This window comes from Copadichromis virginalis, linkage group LG20 (assembly GCF_057382275.1).
Source record: "Copadichromis virginalis isolate Kocher_CV1m ecotype Utaka linkage group LG20, C_Virginalis_male_GT1.1, whole genome shotgun sequence".
Lineage (NCBI taxonomy): Eukaryota > Metazoa > Chordata > Actinopteri > Cichliformes > Cichlidae > Copadichromis > Copadichromis virginalis.
The window spans coordinates 12,374,299-12,393,025 of NC_140637.1; the positions used below are offsets into that span (position 1 = coordinate 12,374,299).

At 39.7% G+C, this 18,727-nt stretch overlaps 1 protein-coding gene across 1 annotated transcript in view; it reads right to left on the minus strand.

Moving 5' to 3' along the window:
* ctnnbl1 (catenin, beta like 1) overlaps nt 1-18,727 on the minus strand; it is a 77,629-nt gene that overhangs the window by 17,299 nt on the left and 41,603 nt on the right. The window contains exons 12-13 of the mRNA XM_085444298.1: nt 15,223-15,320; nt 11,155-11,235 (exon numbers count right to left, since the gene is read on the minus strand). Coding sequence (XP_085300424.1) covers nt 11,155-11,235; nt 15,223-15,320 — 179 coding nt within the window. The remainder of the gene's footprint in view (nt 1-11,154; nt 11,236-15,222; nt 15,321-18,727) is intronic.

The following is an 18,727-nucleotide window of genomic DNA, read 5'->3' on the forward strand; positions in this document are numbered from 1 at the left end:
CTGCTTCAATAATGATGACATCCGGGCTCTGAGCAGGCCTGTCCATGATCAACAGCATTCCATTTTCTGTTTTTATTTTTTCTTCCTAGTTTTTTATGACCATACGTTTCTTTCTTTTCATCACCATGAACTGTGTTTTACAAATGGGTGTACCTCTCTTCATAAGCCTTATTGTCACCGACTTTCATGTGTAATCTGGCATACCTCAGCCTCTTCTCCCCATTTCCCTTCTTGAAGAATGGCTTCTTGATGGCCATCCTTCCACTGACATCACTTCTGATAAGGAGCAGATGAACAGCAGATAAATCAACTAGAGGTCCAGATGCATCTCACAGGTCCTCTGTCAGGTCTTTATTGGATTTTTAGGTTTGCCCACATCTTCTTTTGTCCTCCACTTGACCAATTAAGACAAACTACATAGCATGCTCAGATACACCAAGTTTTTGGTTCTTCTTAGTAATCACCTTGTTGGCCCAAAAATATTATTTTATGCCTCCCAAACTGTGTTAGCATTGACATTTCTTTTTACTCCAGCTAAAGAAATGGGAACACATAATATGTTTTGCAACATTTGCAGCCAGCTACTAGTAACAAAGTAACAACAAAAAAAAGTAAAACTATTCTACTTGTACTATAAAGCACACCTACCTGGAATGATTCAGAGAGCAGAACTGAAACATGACAGGTGATGCTGATTAAAAAATACTTGATTTGGAGTGCTGCCATGTATGCTGAAAACTGGTTATTAAGTTCAGTTTACAAGTATTGTATGGTGCATGACTGACTTAATTAGTGAATCCAAAAGAAACTAACAGGTTACACATGGTTTCCCCTGGTTTAGGCTTCATTAATTACAAGAATAGGGGGAAAAATACCCAAGTCAGCTAATGTCCCTGACATTTTAATATCATACTTGTGCAAAATGTTTTTTTTAATGTCAGTGAAGTATCAGATTTGCATCATTTTTATTTGCTTCCACAGTCAGAGGCTCAGTTTAATTTATTTAGTGCTGAGAAACTGTGCCAAGGAGAGAGAGGTGTTTTTCAAAATGACAGAAGAGGAGGAAGAGGGAAATGCTCAGAAAACTCCTCCTCAGTATGATCCTGGCAGCTACTAATATTAATTTTGAGAACTTTATCACCTCAACCTCTAATAGAAAAAGCATCTGCCCAGACTCAAAACACATTTAGTGTATAATTTTAGAGTGTACATATGGCCGGTCAAGGCAAGAGAAGCCATGATGTCACCAATGGAGGATGACAGAAAGAAAGAAAATTGCAGTTAGGCTTATGTTGTCACAGAAAAATGTGTGCAAGGTTTTCTTTGCTGACATAAGACAGCTAAGATCAGCACTCTGGTATGTTAATCTATCAAAACACATATGACTAAGAATAATTTCACTCATCAAAACAGAAGAACAACCTTCATGGATGGGCTCTATGACACTTAAAGCAATATTATTTGTCAGATAATTCAATTAAATGAGTTGCGCCTGGTTAGTACTTGGATGAGAGACCACCTGGGAATACCAGGAGCTGTACACTTTTGGTAAGCTGTAGCTCAGGTAGAGCAGGTCTTCTACTAATTGGAGGGTTGGTGGTTCAAACCCTGGTTTCTCCAGTCTGCACGACAAATATCCCTGATATTAATCCAAAGTCGCTCTCTGATGCATTCATCAGAGTATAAAGGTGTGTGAATGTAGATAGAAAAGCCTTTAGGTAGAAAAAGCATAGAAAAAGTGCATGTATGAATGGGTGAATAAGGCAAGCTGTATACAGCACTTTGAGTATTAAGAGTTGAAAAGCAGAATATAAAAACCATTTACAAGGAACTGATTTTTTTTTCTTTTTTTTAAATGTCATTTTAACGTGAACGTTTAAGGGGGTTGCAACGCTTTCAGAGCCAGCCTCAAGTGCCCAATAGAGAACTGCATTTTTTGGCACATTTCTCAGCTCCAGCAGCTGATGCCTGATAACGAGCTGTGTGAAAACACTGCTTTGAAAACCAGAGGAACCAGCTTCCAATCTAAGTTACAGAACATACAAATCTAGGTGAATTAACACTGAAAGTTTTTCATTTATCTATATGAATACCCCCCCCCCCCCCCCTTTTTGGAGGGTTTAAGGGACTAGAAGCAGTTTTTAACCAAAAGCCTTAAACTCTATAACTGTAACTCACTTAACATAATTAATGTGTGACGTTTACTTCTAAAGGCCTTTTCCGTAACCCATGATCCACAATCCATTTAGTTACACTTCAGCAACAACGGGCCTCATCAAAAAGAAAAAGTAATAAAAATTTTGCAAAAGTCACCTGCAACACTTTACAGTAACAGCAAGAAAAGCTCGACAGATCAAGAAAGACCTACGAACGTGTGAGAGAGTGGAAGTTCTTTTTGAAGCATGACGTGCATTTACAATTTATTATAGAAAGCAGTGGAAGTGGACATTTGGGATATTAAAAGCTGAACCGGCGTAGGCACTGTGGCAGGATTCATTACAGCGAGAGAGTTTTGTTCACTCGTAAGTTTTGACAATGTGACCAATATCTTTTGTGTGTCAGCTCGGTCCCTCTGGCAAACACCGGACAGAAGAAGCGGAGGAAGAAAAACGTGTTGAAAGGAGGGACTGGACAAGTCAATTACTGCAACCTCAGGGGAGCCTGGCAGCTAGGCTACAGTACAGACAAAGTAATAAGCAGTGATTTTCAGCTGCATTGTGCTTGTTTGTGTGATGGCATGTGTATGATTTATAGAACAGTCTGCATACTTTTGGAAATCACATAGGTTTGTTTGGGTCTTTGTTTGACATGTTCATAAGCGTACATATCTCTGAACAAGAGCCTTTATCTAGTGTGCTCCTTAATGTGTGTGTGTGTGTGTGTGTGTCTGCTTGTTATTCCGGTGCTCTCTTTTTTGCTGGCATACTTCGATGCAGAATTAAAGTGATTTCTTTGTCAGCAATTTACAAAAACCCACTGTGGCTGTGTGTGTAGGAACTAATGGTTTTTGATGAAGCTTAAGCAAACTCCAGAAGGAGGGGTTAGATAGCCTCATTATGAAACAGAGATGCAGAGGTTCACAAGGAAAAATCTGAACCAAACACTGCTTTGTGAGAACACACGTTGACATGCTGATTTCTAGTTGTGATGGAGAGAGCCAAAGAACAGTCATCTGCTTCTGGGCTTGCATCAGTTATCGTTTGCTTACAAAGTGGGGAAACGCAAAACAGCAGTGTTACAGGAAGATGGGGTGGGGTGGGGGCTATTTACAAGCAAAAACAACACATTCGGTGCTGAGCTCTGATCAAATGTTGAAATGGTTGACGGTAAAACACAGTTTGTCCGTGTTCATTCTCAAGCAGCTTTGTGTTCTCGATCTTTGACAGCTTCCTTCAATGTTTCTTTTATGAACAGGACTACACTTCTCCTGTAATTTATCTTTTAAGTTGTGATTGTGAGTTAGCCCTGACTGGATGACTCAATCAAAGACTCAGGAAAGCAGCGGCGCACTGCTTTTAGCCAGAGTTGGGGAAGTAAAGCAAACATCGTAACAAAGACGGTAACAAAAGAGTAAAAGAAAAACCAACAAAGGGTGTTTTTCTAAGGCTACCGTTTTCTTCTAGAACCAAACATATTACCTTATTTGGTGTCGTGATGCTGAAAATAGAGAAAAAAATTTAACATATTAGCCCAAACTACCAAATAAGCCCAAAAAAGTGTCCAACAGAGTCCTTGGGAAGGCTATAGCACCTGATACATCAGACCTCCAAAACAGCTTGGACCCATCAGGGCATGAACACAGACCTCCTGAGGTACGCTGTGGAAATCTGGCACTGGAATGTTGGCAGCAGATCCTTTTGGTCCTGACAGTTGCAGGGAGGGTCTCTGTGGATCAGCCTTGGTTCAGAGCATCTATGGATGCTTGATTGGACTGGGATCTGGGGAGTTTGCAGGCCAGGTCAACACCTCAGGCTCTTTGTCATGTTCTTCAATCCAATACTGATGAGTTTTCACAGTGTAGCGGGGGGGGGGGGGGGGGGGGGGGGGATTATCTGTGTTTTCCACTTTAAAGCTACGTAATGGCTTCACACGGGCACTTCCCTAACCTACTTATGGGTCCTTCAGGGACTGCCTCGCAGTGTATGAGACTGGTCCAATTGGACTTTTACCTACACTTATTTTTGTCTCGAAAACAGATACAAACAACTGATGGTTACAATATATCAAGAGTATTCACACCCGGTAACGCAACTATTTCCAATATTAGGTTGTTTACTGCAATGGGTATTATTTAGGCATCATTAGAATATTACAGTTTGGTAGTATTTTCAGTTTAGATGATACATTCTCGCCGTTAATCACATGACAGCAAACTCATTGATTCAGGCATGTAGATATGGTTAAGATGACCTGCTGAAGATCAAACCAACCATCAACATGAGGAAGAAAGATGATTTAAGTGACTCTGAATTTGACATGGTTGTTTGCACCACACAGGCTCGTTTGAGTTTTCCAGAAACTGCTGATCTACTGGGATTGTCCACAGCAGATGATCACCATATCTATGGTTTAAGGGGAATGGTCTGAAAAAGATAAAATGCCCAATGAGTGGCCAAAATGCCTTCTTGATACTAGAGGTCAGAATAGAATAGCTAGACTGATCCAGGAAGGCAGGAGTAACTCAAGCTAACACTTATTACAGCCAGCGTACGCAGAAAAGCAACTCTGAATGCACAACCTTGTCGAACCTTGAAGACAGAAAGGATAAGGAAGCAGAATACCACACTGGGTGTCAAGTTGAACAATAGATGATTGGAAAAACACTGGCTGGCCTGATGAGAGTGTCTTTTGCAACATTCTGGTGGTTAGGTCAGAATTTTTCATAAGCAGCATTAAAACGACAACAACAACAAAAAAACCCCACAAAAATGTTTCTGTCTTTGTAAGAATCAGGCTAATGGTATGGCGGATACTTTCTTGGGGCCCATTAGTAACAACTGAGCATTGTTTACATGCCACAGCCTGTCCGAGTATTGTTGCTGACCGTGTCCATGCCTGTATGACCACAGCGTATCCATCTCTGGGTGTCTGCTTTTAGCAGGATAATATAGTACATCACAAAGCTCAAGTCATCTCAAACTGTTTTCCTTAACATGACAATGATTCAGTGTACTCAGCTAATCTCCCCAGTCACCAGATCTCAATCAGAGAACCTTTGGGATGTGGTGGAATGGGAGATTTGGATTATGGCTGTGCAGCTGAAAATCTGCTGCAACTGCATGATGCTATGATATCAATAAAGACTAAAATCTTAGAGAAATATTTCATGTTTCAATGTGTCATCACAGTGAACAAATAAGGTACGTCTGAAGGCAGAAAAAAATCTAACCGTGTGCAAGCAAGGAGTAAATAGTTAAGTGGCCACTGAGTGTATATCTTTAATAAAAGAAGCTTTTATTGCTGCATTAGGCCATATTCAGTGCTAGACCTAATTAAGTTCATCATGATACACCAGTATTGGCAGTACCCACTATATATTAAAACAATTAAACAGACATCAGATCATAATGTATTTTCTTTACAAAGTGCACATGAACAGAACAGTTATGGTTTGACTTACTCACCAATTTAGCACGGCTCTGCACTGATGCCTGAACTTACCCACTCGCCTCATGGCTAATTGAAATAAGGTGACTATAGCTATCGGCATTCACCTCTCACATACTAACTGAAACTTCCCACAACAAACTTGCTAATTTTGACTGAGTCACTCACATGGGTGTAGATTTGATTTAGCTAATTATTTATTTAATTACTAGTTTTCTGTCTGCTCTTTCTGCTACTTCTTCATCCCTGTTTCCTTTCTATCGCTGACCTGTTCACTCCATCACCATGTCCTTGACTCAGAGGTGTTTTTGGATGGCCTGATTTAGTCACTGCAGTTTTTTGTTGTATTTTCACCTGCTTCACATTTCTTGATACCAGTTTAACCACATATTTTAAATATTTACATCTGGGGAATTGTTTTTTTTTTTTTTTTTTAAAGCTATCATGGTCATATCATTGCTATTGTCTACAATAATCATGTAGTGAAAATCAGTGATTGTGACACTTCTATACCACATAAATGTGTTGGTTAAAATAAATTGGATCACTGGGTAAAAGAAAGAGATTTTAACAAGGAGATGCAAAAATTGGTCTCTGTGTATCTGACACTTGACTCTAAGTTTACAGCTTGGTAAAATAATACCACAATACTTCCATCTGTGAAGTGCAACATTACCTGTAAATACAACAGCATTTTTTCCCCTTTAAAATGTATTAGTCTTTAGAAATTATTTTTATATGAACACAGTAGATGAAGAAATGAGAGACATGTCTTTTTGAATTAAGACTGAAAAGTTAATACCTGTTAACATTAAATAATTCAGTCCAAACTGGAGCTGGGCACACTCTGGTTAAAGGTAATTTTTAGTCCTAAATCCCTGAGGACTAAACAGTCAAATATATGAATGGAGGGTGACTTTTAAAGGGAAAGAATAACAGATGAGGATAAAAAAAAAAGCTGAGAGGAGAAAGAGAAATGATGACAGGAAGATAAACAAGCTGTGACACAAACAAAATTTCACTGAAGAATCGTGTATGAATCAGGAAACAGAGAGGGAGAGCGAGTGAGGGAAAACATTTATTCTTGGAGGACGTTTAAGAAAACTAAATATATCACATCCAGGTGCAAAACCAATTCCAACTTAACACAGACTTTCTTTGAAAATGTCTACTGTCAGCAAAGCTAAACTAGCTCATTTCTGCTGTACTTGCTACAGACCAGTAAAGGAAACCCACACTCACTCTCTCTCACACATGCACACACACAACACCGCCAGCAACTGAGTTCTTAGGAGCTAGGAAAGTGCACTCAGGCATTTTACAGTATTGAGGTCGGCCTCAGCCATGTTTTGCTGAGCTTCATCAATCTCAAAGAGCTGTTACCAACAAGCTGAGAGCAAAGGGAAGGTTTGGAAAGGAAGAGAACTGAAAGCAGCGGCATTAGGGAGAGGAGGAAAGGAGAACTGAGGGAAATAAGAAAGATGTGTGAGGAGTGAGGTGGTGTGATATAGCAACAGAAACTGAGGATGAAGGAGAAAAGATGCACAACAAGAAATACATTTTATACATAAGCTGCTCACAAGGAAGTAAAGGAAGAAGGAGAGGTAGAAGAAAAAGGGGGGTATGGAAATTAAGTAGAATAATAATATTAGAGGTATGTAAAAACGCAATTTAATGCAGAAAAAGGAAAATTGGAAATATGATAGGATGAAAAACAGCTTTAAGAAAAAGGAGGAGAGAATGAGTGGGATAGAAAGAAAAGAGAAAGAGATACCAAGGTGGAAAGAAAATAAGCAGCTTATTAGAAAGGGACTGGGCTGGAGATGCAGAGAAAAGGCAGCAGCAGCTTTTCCTCTGCTATCCTCCTGAGAAATCTGTGGATAATATGTTGCAGAGGAAAAACATTTTGCTTACCGCCCCTTAAAAACAGGCTTAACTAGGGGAAACCAAAAAGCACGGCGGAGAGAGATAAAACGCTGCTGCTGCTGACGGCAGTCGATTCTGACGAGGCGCTGGACAGAACTGGGTTGGCGTCTTTATCGCCTTATTTAAAGTAACGTGGCATTTGGATTCACACAGACTTAAAATATCACTCGGGTGTTTTCAGGACTGGATGTCGGACCAGCGGGAAGGAAACCACTGCAACCGCAGTATCATTTGTTGTCCAACATTAAGGAGAAGAAGTGATCAAATCAGAAAACACTAATGGAATTTCTATGGTTTGTGAATTAAAATGACATGTCAAAAGGAGCTGGAGAGAACAATCATGGCCTCATGGGTACACGTGAGGCCATAAGTTACACACAGCAAAACTTCCTCGCTGATGTCAGAGGAGAACAGCTAGACTGCTAGAAGAATTAAGGTGTAAACAACATGAAAACATAGATCTATACAGTATCAATGGATGTAATGTATGATGTAATGCTGTGGGGGATGATTTCTTTGCACACTTTTGGCCCCTTAGCACCAACCGTACATCATTTAAACACCCATCCTACCTGAGTGTATATGCCCTTATTTTCACTTTAACCTTTTATGAGTGTTACCACTCCAAATGTGACAAAAAGCACTTCAGTCTATAAATGACTTTGGGTCCACAGACAGCACCACCCCACCGTAAAGTACTTCATATCCCTGCTACATGCTAGAGGCTTCAGGCTACAATATGCATGCCAATATATAGCTCTACACCAGGAATATCCCACTCCAGGCCTCGAGGGCCGGTGTCCTGCAGTTTTTAGATCTCACCCTGGGTCAACACACCTGAATCAAATGATCAGTTCATTACCAGGCCTCTGGAGAACTTCAAGACATGTTGAGGAGGTAATTTAGCCATTTAAATCAGCTGTGTTGGATCAAGGACACATCTAAAACCTGCAGGACACCAGACCTTGAGGCCTGGAGTTGGACCCCCCTGCTCTACACCATTAAACACTTATATTCATATAACTATAAGTCTATAAATGGTACAAGTGCTCCTTTGCAAGCAAAAATAAAAGGTGAATAATGCTCACCAACACGGAAACTAAAACAGTGCTCTGATTCAACCTAAAAAATGTGCACTCGAATAAAGAAATGCATCTTATCAATGTGATTTACTTGAGCTCATGACTACTAGCTGAAAAAACCTCCAGTCAGAGCCTAGATATTTTAATTATTCTCTTTTTCAGTGTAAAATGAAGAGAATACTGTTGCTGTGCGACAAACTGGCTCACAGTATGAAGTCTGAACTGGCTGAAGCAAAACCATGTGGCTTCAAAGATAGCTGCACACGTAGACATGTTTCTTATCACCATGTTATCGCAGTCATACTTCCACCATCACGGAAGAAGAGGCGAGAGAACGATAGAGGGAGAAAGAGAGATGGAGAGAAAATGTCAAACTGTCTGGTCTTTTCTTGGCAATCCCACCAAAGATGCCTGTCTGAGAAATTAATCTTCTGTCATCTTTAGATAGGAATCTCACACTTATCTGTCTCCAGCCAAACCCCGGTTCCCCTTGTCATTCTCGCTTTCACTCAAACCTCGCTCTTTCTCCTTGCATTTATGACACCATCTCCTCTTATTTTGACTATATATCTGTTGAGATATTTAAAGTATAACTATGTCTTTTCTTATCTTCCAACCTTTTTGAGGCTCTTTCTCTCTCCATTCAAGCCATTATCCCCTGCTCGGTCACTTATCTTCTATCTCTAGCCCTCTATCGTTGCGTCTAGCCCACAGCTCAATGCGCTGACATACACACACGCAGACAGCTCAATAGGCCGCTTTCACACAGCTATCAAACTTTCCATTCTTCTGTAAACTGTCATATTGTTATCAGCAGGACTGTGATTGTATTTTAGGTCTCTTCCCTCATGGCTTTGGATGTGACACTGTGTGGAACCGCACACCTTATCTACCCCATCCCTCCAAAAAACCAAAAAGGACTGTATTTTTGAACGCAAACACCAATCCTTTCAAACAGGAAATGCAGCTGAAATCTGAACATCTATATTGCAGTGTGATTTAGCTGGTGGACAATACAAAACCATGTCTGTCTGATATTGCGCTGCGGTCCACATTTTTTCCCCCGTCCGTGGACAATTCCAACTCAGAGTTTATCTTGTGCTGTTGCGATGACCTGCTGCAGACTGCTCAAGTAACTCACAGACCTGTCTCTTAACTTCCTTCTCTTCCTCTCTCTCTAAATGTATTCAACCTAGCAATGCTTCTGTACGTGTCCTTTAAAAGAGTGTCGACGCAACACCACAGATAAACCACCTGATAAATGAGCTCTTACTGACAATACATTTCCCTCTTCCCATTTTCTGACACTCTGAATAGGCCACCTGTCCAGGGGGGTACCCCGCCTCGTGCCATATGACAGCTGAGATAGGCTCCAGCACTAGCATGACCCTGAATTGGACAAGTGGTTAAGAAAATGAAGGAATGGGTGGACGAGCTTTTATAAAACATTAAACTAAATTAGGCTGTTCATCACTTATAAAAAAGGGCCATAAATCTTGAGTAAATGGCCCCAAAGTTTTCTCTATCTATAGCCTTTAATACACACACAAACTCTTCCAGGCCTGGAAAGGGAATGCAGGAATGGTAAGTTCTGGGCAACTTATCTGGGTGCATTCGGTACAGCCTGCCGTCCACAAACGCAGGACAAAGCTTAATCATGCAAAGACGAAGCCATATTTGAACAAGGTCCAGAAATAGTGCTTCTCTGTTCTGCGGTCCAATGAATTTACATTTCTGCTTAGAAAACATGGACGCTGTGTCCTAAAGAGGAGAAGGATCATCCAATTTGTCATCAGTCCTCAACGCCAAGGTCTGCATCTCATATGGTACGGCGGTACATTGGTTCTTATGGAACTGGCAGCTTGCACAGCTGGAAATGTACCATCAGTGGTGAAAGATCTATTCAAGTTTTACAGCAACATAAGCTCCCATCCATTGTCTTTTTCAGGCAGGGCCTTGCATATTTCAGCAAGGCAACGCAAAGCTGCATACTGCAGCTTTTACAATAGGATCCTCTATCAGACAAGAACGGGAAAACAACACTCTCAAAAGTCTAGCAGCTGCTCTCCTCAGTCCCAGACATTTACAGACTGTTGTGAAAAGAAGAGGGGATGGCCTTAACCCATGTTGATGCCATCAAATTAAAAATAACTCTAGTTTCGCCTGAAATGGTACATTTCTTCCATGTTTTTTTAATCCATTGTGAGTAAAACATTGCTTAATGGTATTTGGAAATCATTGCATTCTGTTCTTAGTTATATTTTACAGAGCTTTATTGGAATTTGTCTTGTCCTACAAAACAAACAAATCAAAAAGATCAAACCAACCCAAAACAGAAAAACGCCTGTATAGCAATATTACTCCGAATAATGTCTCAGTGACTCATAATTCATTGGTGGCTTTTGTTTGTGGTCAATAATGAAATCCAGGAAACACGAATGCATAATGTAAATTCATCATCAAATCAAAAAGCCTCACTGACAGACTGAGAGGGTAAGAGGGAGGGATGGGAAAAAGGAATAAAAGAAGAGATGCTTACATGTTTCTCTCCTTCAATCCTTTTGTCAGCCTGTTGAACAGCCTCGAGGTACTTAAAATGCAACTCCATCAGTCGATCAACCTGGAGAGAAAATGAAATAGAGCAAAGTAGAAAAAAAGTGAGAGATGCAAAGTGGAAAAAAGAAACATAAAGAGGACACTACAAAGCAGCGCAAAAACAGGATGAAGCTCTGCGAGCATATATGGAAAAATTCTAACAGGGACAAACAAATTCCACCTTCTTAAAATGAAGTAACAATAGAAAAATACATTTCCAATTTCATATTTCTTTTTATATGTTAGTATGCCACTGATCATCCCCTCATTTATTTGGCTACAGACCTTTTGCAGGGAGTAACCTATGGAGTGGCAAACAAAGAGAAGAAAACACAAGCTTCCCTTATTGCCTTAACATATCGCCAGACGCTGGATACAAACCTTAAAAGCTGATTAAAATGAGACTCTAGGTTGCCTCAGTAGTGAGAAAGCTATCGACATTTGATTTGTACCACAGGCATTTTCAAAAAAAGTCATGCATCCAATGAAATGGCCTTGAGCCACAGGCTGAATATGACACATTTGGGCACATGTGAGTAGGATCGTGGGAGTTGAGGTGGGTGGTGGGAGAGTGTGCAGTGTGTCGCGCTGTCAGGTTTGACATCATAATTGCTTTCTCACATTCTGCAACATATGGGAGACGGTATACACAGGTACAGAGTGACTCGATGACCTCGGTGTATTTAACCTCTCGTAACGTCTTAGAACTAGTTTCTGGAAAAAATAGAACTACTGCAGACTGGTTCAGGTAAAGGTGTTCCCCAAGTGTGTGGAAGCTGAATGGCCTTCTAATGTGAGTATGTTATGAATAGGGCTGCTCAATTAATCGAATTTTAATCACGATTACGATCTGGGCTTTCAACGATCATTAAAAATGACTGAGCCGATTATTAGCCCCTCCCTCATTTATCCGCGACACCTTAAAGGCCGGTCCATGAAAATATTGTCGGGCATAAACCGGTCCGTGGCGCAAAAAAGGTTGGAGACCGCTGATTAAGAGGACCCGAGGGAAGCTCGGAAAGCTAAGCAGAAGTTATTTGGAGAGTGACTTCCGTTGGTTGAAAAGAGAGTTTAAAAAAAAACAAACTTCAGTGGTGTTGCACACTATTTTATATTATTTTTTTAAAGTCATTGTTAACCCTTTAAAGCCGGTCAGAGCAGCACGCTCCGTTTTGCGTAACTATTGTTAAATCCCTGTAGAATCTGAACCGTGTAAGCTAGCGCAATAATTTGTTTTGCATATGAAACCGGAGGAGTTGTACTTACATCTTATGCCATCAGCTTGTCCTCGGTCACGGTTTCGTTCCACATATAGCTTTGCAAAAATTGCATAAAAAGCGCTTGCAGGAACAAAAACATAATATTCCAGAAACACGCTTTGCCGTTCCTATCAGCTGTTCGTAACACTTCCCACAGTGAAATGATGCACATGCTGTTTTCTTTGCAAATTTGCATCATAGGATTGTTTTTTGTTTTTCCTGCAGTATATAAAAATTGCTGTATCTCCAAAATAAAACTATGAAGACACTCAAAATAAATTTCCTGTGGTGGGAAACTATTTTTTGCAACTTTATTGTATTTAAAGTTTTGAGGGATAAACCTCTTAAATTTCTCCAAGTAGAAATATATGTAAACAAAACAAAAGCGATTTTCAATTTTTTTTGTAGTTTATTGCACTTTTTTGCAATTTATGTAATTACTATGCACTTAATGCATACATATTATTAAAATATGGGCTATAACAGTTGTATTGATGTATAGCAACTTGAAATGCTCCCACAAATGGCACTACAGCATGTAAAAAAAAAATATAAGCTCTGGTGGACTTGGTTCTATAGTAGGTCTTAAAGGGTTAAATAAATATCGTCAAATAATCGTGATCTCAATTTCAGTGAAAATAATCGTGATTATCATTTTTGCCATAATCGAGCAGCCCTAGTTATGAAAATAAGATCTGTGGCAAAGCCCAATCGTGGATACGCTGAATATTCAGGCTTTCACCTTTAATCACTTTTGCTTTATTCGTTTCCATGTATACTAACCTTTTTAGCTGTGGTATTTCTACCAGTTTCAAAATAGACTTTTTTGTTTTTGCTTTTGAAAGAAAACATATGTAGTCTATCTATGATTAAAAATTATTTCCAAGAGTAATAATTTGTACATTCATTATACATGTTCAACACTGTTGTCATGAAGTTAAAGCTAGGCAGCCAGTGTTTTGTTTTTACTGACCACACAACTTTAATACTTTTATAAATGAAATGTCACTGAACTTGTCTTTTTTTTCCTTTTGATCCTCTACAGTTGCTGTAAAACATTTTGCATCGCAAAGACCGCTCAAAGTTACGACTGGGCGTAAGTTTTGTTGATGCAGCTCACGTAAATTTAAACTAAAGACTAGTTTGAACAAAAACTCAAGATATTAGGAAGAGGCTTGGGGGAAATCAGTTGATGTGACTGCCATGTGAATTTTCTGACTAATAGTTAAAAGCTTCTTTTGGCTGCTCCCTCACAAGGGTCGCCACAGCGGATGGATCTGCATGTTTGATTAGGCACAGATGACCTCCAAATGTAATCCTCCCATTTAAGTGGGCTTGGGGCCGGCATGAGGAGTACACAAACTTGTGACCCCATGAGGCTGGGATTGTATCTCCTCCCAGTCCTAACCAAGGATCTTCTCTGTGTAAAGAGAATATGTAAACCACTACACCAGCGGACTGGACCGGTAACAGTCCGTGAGTTGTTTTGGTACCGGGGTGCAAGAGTTGAGGCTTGGGTGCGAAATTTATGGTTTTTATCGTTAACTCTGTTTCCCTGGGTCTTTTCCCGTGTTGTAGTTGTGTGTCTTATTTTGAATGAAATATTTACGCATTACCATAGCGACAAGAGAGCATTAAGGGGCAGAGAGGAGGATGTTACACTCAATGTTGTTGGCGCATTTCAGGATGATGCTGCTAATAAAGTTACACAATTACACAGTGAATTTGTGTTTATTATTATATTTACAAAATACCACAGTTTTTGTCTTGGTCGTATGATTTTATTTTGTTGTATTTATCCGCGACACCTTAATGGCCGGTCCATGAAAATATTGTCTGACATTAAACCGGTCCGTGGAGCAAAAACGGTTGGGGACCGCTGCACTACATCATGGAGCACAGAGAAATACGTAACTACCAGTGTCCAAAAGGGACAGATGATCAACTTTTCCCAGTTCCGATAAAATGACTTTAAATGTCTGCAGATACAGAGTACCGAGCAGCACTAGAAGTATTCAAAACGATATTTTTTTTTAAAATGTATAACGCAAGATCAGGACCTAAAGATTATGTCACAAAATAAAATACACAAATAAAATATATTAAAAAAAACACCCCCAAGAATATACATTTAGTAAACTAATAAATGAAAACAGTACAAGGATAAAGAAAATAAAAGATTTAAAAAAAATTTGATTATGCTTTTCATCCAATATTTTTTCACTAGTCTCATTGACTAGATGCCGCTCTCATCTAGGGGCTAAACATTATATAAGATCAAATATTAGCAAGTGTGGATGAATGACAGAAAGAATCCAATATGGAAAGCTTCGTTGCCTGTAAGTTTCATTCTAGTATTTGGGTAAAAACCAGTTGCAAACATATGACAAAGTGCAGAATAACCCTTGCTGTAAGGCTACTTAAGCTCAGTCATGCTGTAGTAGTATTCAGAGCCTTCTCTCACCGATACCCAGTCCTGACACATTTGAGTCAGGATTGGACCATTATCTACTCCTAATATTGATCAGTGCGTTTCTATTGCACAGAGTACAAAGCAATTTTAGAAAATATATTTTTAAGTCATTTAAATTTAGGAAATATAGTACACCTGCTCGGAATGAAAAAAAAACAACTGGTAATGAAGACAACAACACAGTCTGATGAAGCACTCAAAAACATGAGATGCAAAACAAAAAGGGGTTGCAAGGCAAGAAGAAGAATGAAGAAACCAGCAAGACGACAATGATACAAACCTTCTCACAGTCGTTCTCCGTGAACTTGCTGAGGAGCCTGCTTCTCTGCTGGGACTTGAGATTTCTCAGCATGGAGGCGATGATGGAGCAGACGTGTTCTGAGAAAGAGTAAAGTGAGAAGAGAAAAGCTCATCAACGACACAAAATATCTCTCAAATATCTCAAGCACGGCATCGCTTCACTGAAGACCTCACAGGGGTTTACAGTAAGCTTAAAACCCAACAGGTGCATGATCTTTCACCACAGTTACAGTTAAAGCAAACAGTCTCAAACTCTTAAGAAAAAAGAACCGATTACCGCAAAGCTCATTCTCACCCACATCCACAGAAAGGACAAATCGATTAGCACTTGATAATTTGCAATTAGAGCATGCAGCCGGCTAAGCGTGGATACTCTTACAGAGAGTGCACAGAATGAGAGGAGGGAAAAATGTTAATGAAATTTAGAAATCAATTTTCATTTTAGGGCATGCTGGAACATGCTAAATGGTTTTGGCTGTGGCTGAATTACATTTATCGGGGTGATAGAAATTCGTCTGTGGCAGCTCTGGGGCCATTTAGCAAGCAGGAGGTCTAGAAACATGTTAATTGACTGAATTAGCAACAAACACCAGTTAGTCACATTGAGTGCCCTTGTTAGCCAAATTCATGCTATGTAAGACGTGTTATCTCATTCAAAGACCTTCTTAGTCACAAAGCGGCACCAAAAGGCAGCAATCGCATAATATTGCTCCATGATATTGAATGGGAAATACAGTGTACACACAAGGGGGGAAGAGAATATGACATTGTAAAATCTCTAGATATACAGAGTGGAGGGGGAAAAATGTAATTGGACTTTATCAACAAGAGGTCAATATTCTCTCTCAACGAGGCTTTGCAGTTGCTAAGCAACAAGTGTGCAGGAATCAATCCCATTTCTACTTTTTAAAAGGGGTCGTATTTGCTGTCAGCTCCCTTCGTGCAATCCCCTATGACCCGTAGGCTCTCTACCCACAAGAAGTGAAGGCTGGGAACACTTAAGGCCTCTAACACCTGCCAGATGCAGCCTTTTCAGAATATAGAAATATCCATCAAAAGCAGAGGGAAAAAAAAACGTGTGAAAATGAACTGGAGTTGCAGTGTTTCAGCATGGCAATTCAGCGGAAATGTAAAATGTAAAAAAAGCTAAAAATTTAACAATAAATGTGTATTCCTGCTAAATCTGCAAGCCAAATATTTGGTTATTTTAACACTTCTGTTTGCATCTATTGCTCTTCTATCAAACTAAATCCCTCCAATGTTTTACATCAAACTTCTAATAATTTACTCAATACTTCTGATGTAATTAAAGTCCCTGAAACTGTAGCTTTGTGCTTTAATTATGCCTCTAAGCAACCAAATATTCTTGAATAAAAAACAGCTTTTAGTTATTTGTAATGTTGGTGATAAGCCCTATATGGGCATGGCTTAATCAGGTGTGACATACGGTGATGGCAAAATAACAACACCACGGTTATATTTTGATTCAAATATTATTAAACTCTGATTCATTAAAATTTGAGAATTCAATACGTGAAACTTTCAAGGAATTCTGAATTCACATTATCCATATCTCAACAGTCACTGCAAGAATGCCCATGTCTAAAGTAGACCAACTTTTTGATTTATACTGCTGTGATATGTTTGTTTACAGGAGTAAATTAAGGATTAATTAACCATACTTCAAATTTTGACAAACTAAAATCACCTCAGCACTTCTATTAAAATCCTTTATATCATCATGACACATCAGAACAAAGGAAAAAATAAATGAACTATTTCTGACTGGTTCAGAGGTATCACAAGTATCTGCTTAGGCTGAACATCAGGACGGTTCAGTCCAAAGATCCCTTATTTTAATGTAGACAGCCTTATTTCCTGTACACAAAGACAAGGAGGCTAAATGCCATTTCCAAAAGGACACTACTTTATCAACTTGATCCAAGTGGTAATTGATGTCACCACCTCCACGCCCTGCCGGGGAGGCTATTGATCGCTGGCTGCAGAATGTTCTTTCCAAAGAGTTTAAAACTAAGCAGAGACTGCTCCTTTGAGATTTGTGAAGGAGGTGGGAGCGGGATTACATTGTGGCTACCAGATAAAGGGCAAAGCTGAGTAAAAATAAGCTTCCTCATCTGTCTTAGAAAAGTGTGCAATCAATACCTCATTTAAATGTTTTCTTTCAAACCTCCTTCAGTATTTCACTATGGGAAGCGCCCTCTGGCGTGACCAATCACGGAAGCGCCACTACCACCACGCCTGTTCAAGACAGACCAATTACTTCAAGGACAAGGGCCCCCCCAACCCCTGGCCCCCACACTAGGCATTCTCACTTTCTTCCCTGTAAAGATTATAAGAGCTCCTCAGCGGTCCTCAACCAGAATAATTAATTGAATATGTTCATTGACGCAGCCATTAAGGTTGTTCAAGAACGTGGTTTTTTTTTTTAGTTTTCGGGAACATTTATTATGCTGTAGCTTTGTATTTTCATTGAGGAAATAATAGCAGTTGTCGCGTTACTGCTAGCACATCCTGTGCCTTTGGTAGAATTGTGGGTATGTACTAGGGGTGCAACGATACACAAAATTCATGGTTCGGTTCGATACTCTGGTATCACGGTTCGATATTTTTTCGATACAAGAAAATGTTCATGCCTTTTTAATTTGTCATTTATTAAAATTATAAATATATGTTTTAACTCAAAAGTATGGTTTTTAAATGTAATGTTGCTGAAACAACAAATTAAAAAAAATAAATAAATCTATCTGATCGAGAAATCACTCATCTTTGGAAAAGAGAGTTTATTACAGATAAATGGCTCTTTCCAAAATAAAAGCTATACTATCCGCTTCTTCTGGGCTATATTCTCAGCAGCATATTAAACATATCAGGTCCCCATAAGGAGAATCATGTGCTAACGGCTGTCTAAATGACTCGGGTAAAGTTTGTAGCATCCATGCTTGTTGTTTTTGTCTGCTTCCACTTGTCTTTGCACTAGGATGCTGTCGGTGTAAATGTGCAGTGATATTCGTTGTGTTCCCACTAGTGCTGTCAGCGTTAATCTCGTTAAAATGACATTAACGCCATAACGCAGCAAATCTCCGTTAACGAGTTACCACGGATTGCCCCGTGTGTGGGGCTGGACGGGGTCAACACGTTAACAAGATAACTGTGCTAACGCACTAGTTCCCACCAATTGAGCATTGCGTGGCACATCCGACATATTGTTTTTCTTTTGTCCATGACGCGCTTACCATCAGGGTCATGCTTCACATGAAAACCAAGATAGTTCCAAACGCCAGATCTGAATGAGGGTGGGGGAGGTTCAGCTTTGAGCTTAGCTTCTGTCTTGCTAGCTTGAGCTGCGCTCAGTGGATCTGCACTCGACAGTGCAGCCTAGGCACAGTAGTTGAACGCAGATTCACTGAGCGCTCAACACAGACAGCATTGTCAGAAGAAAAGTTGATAAAATAAATAAAATTTTT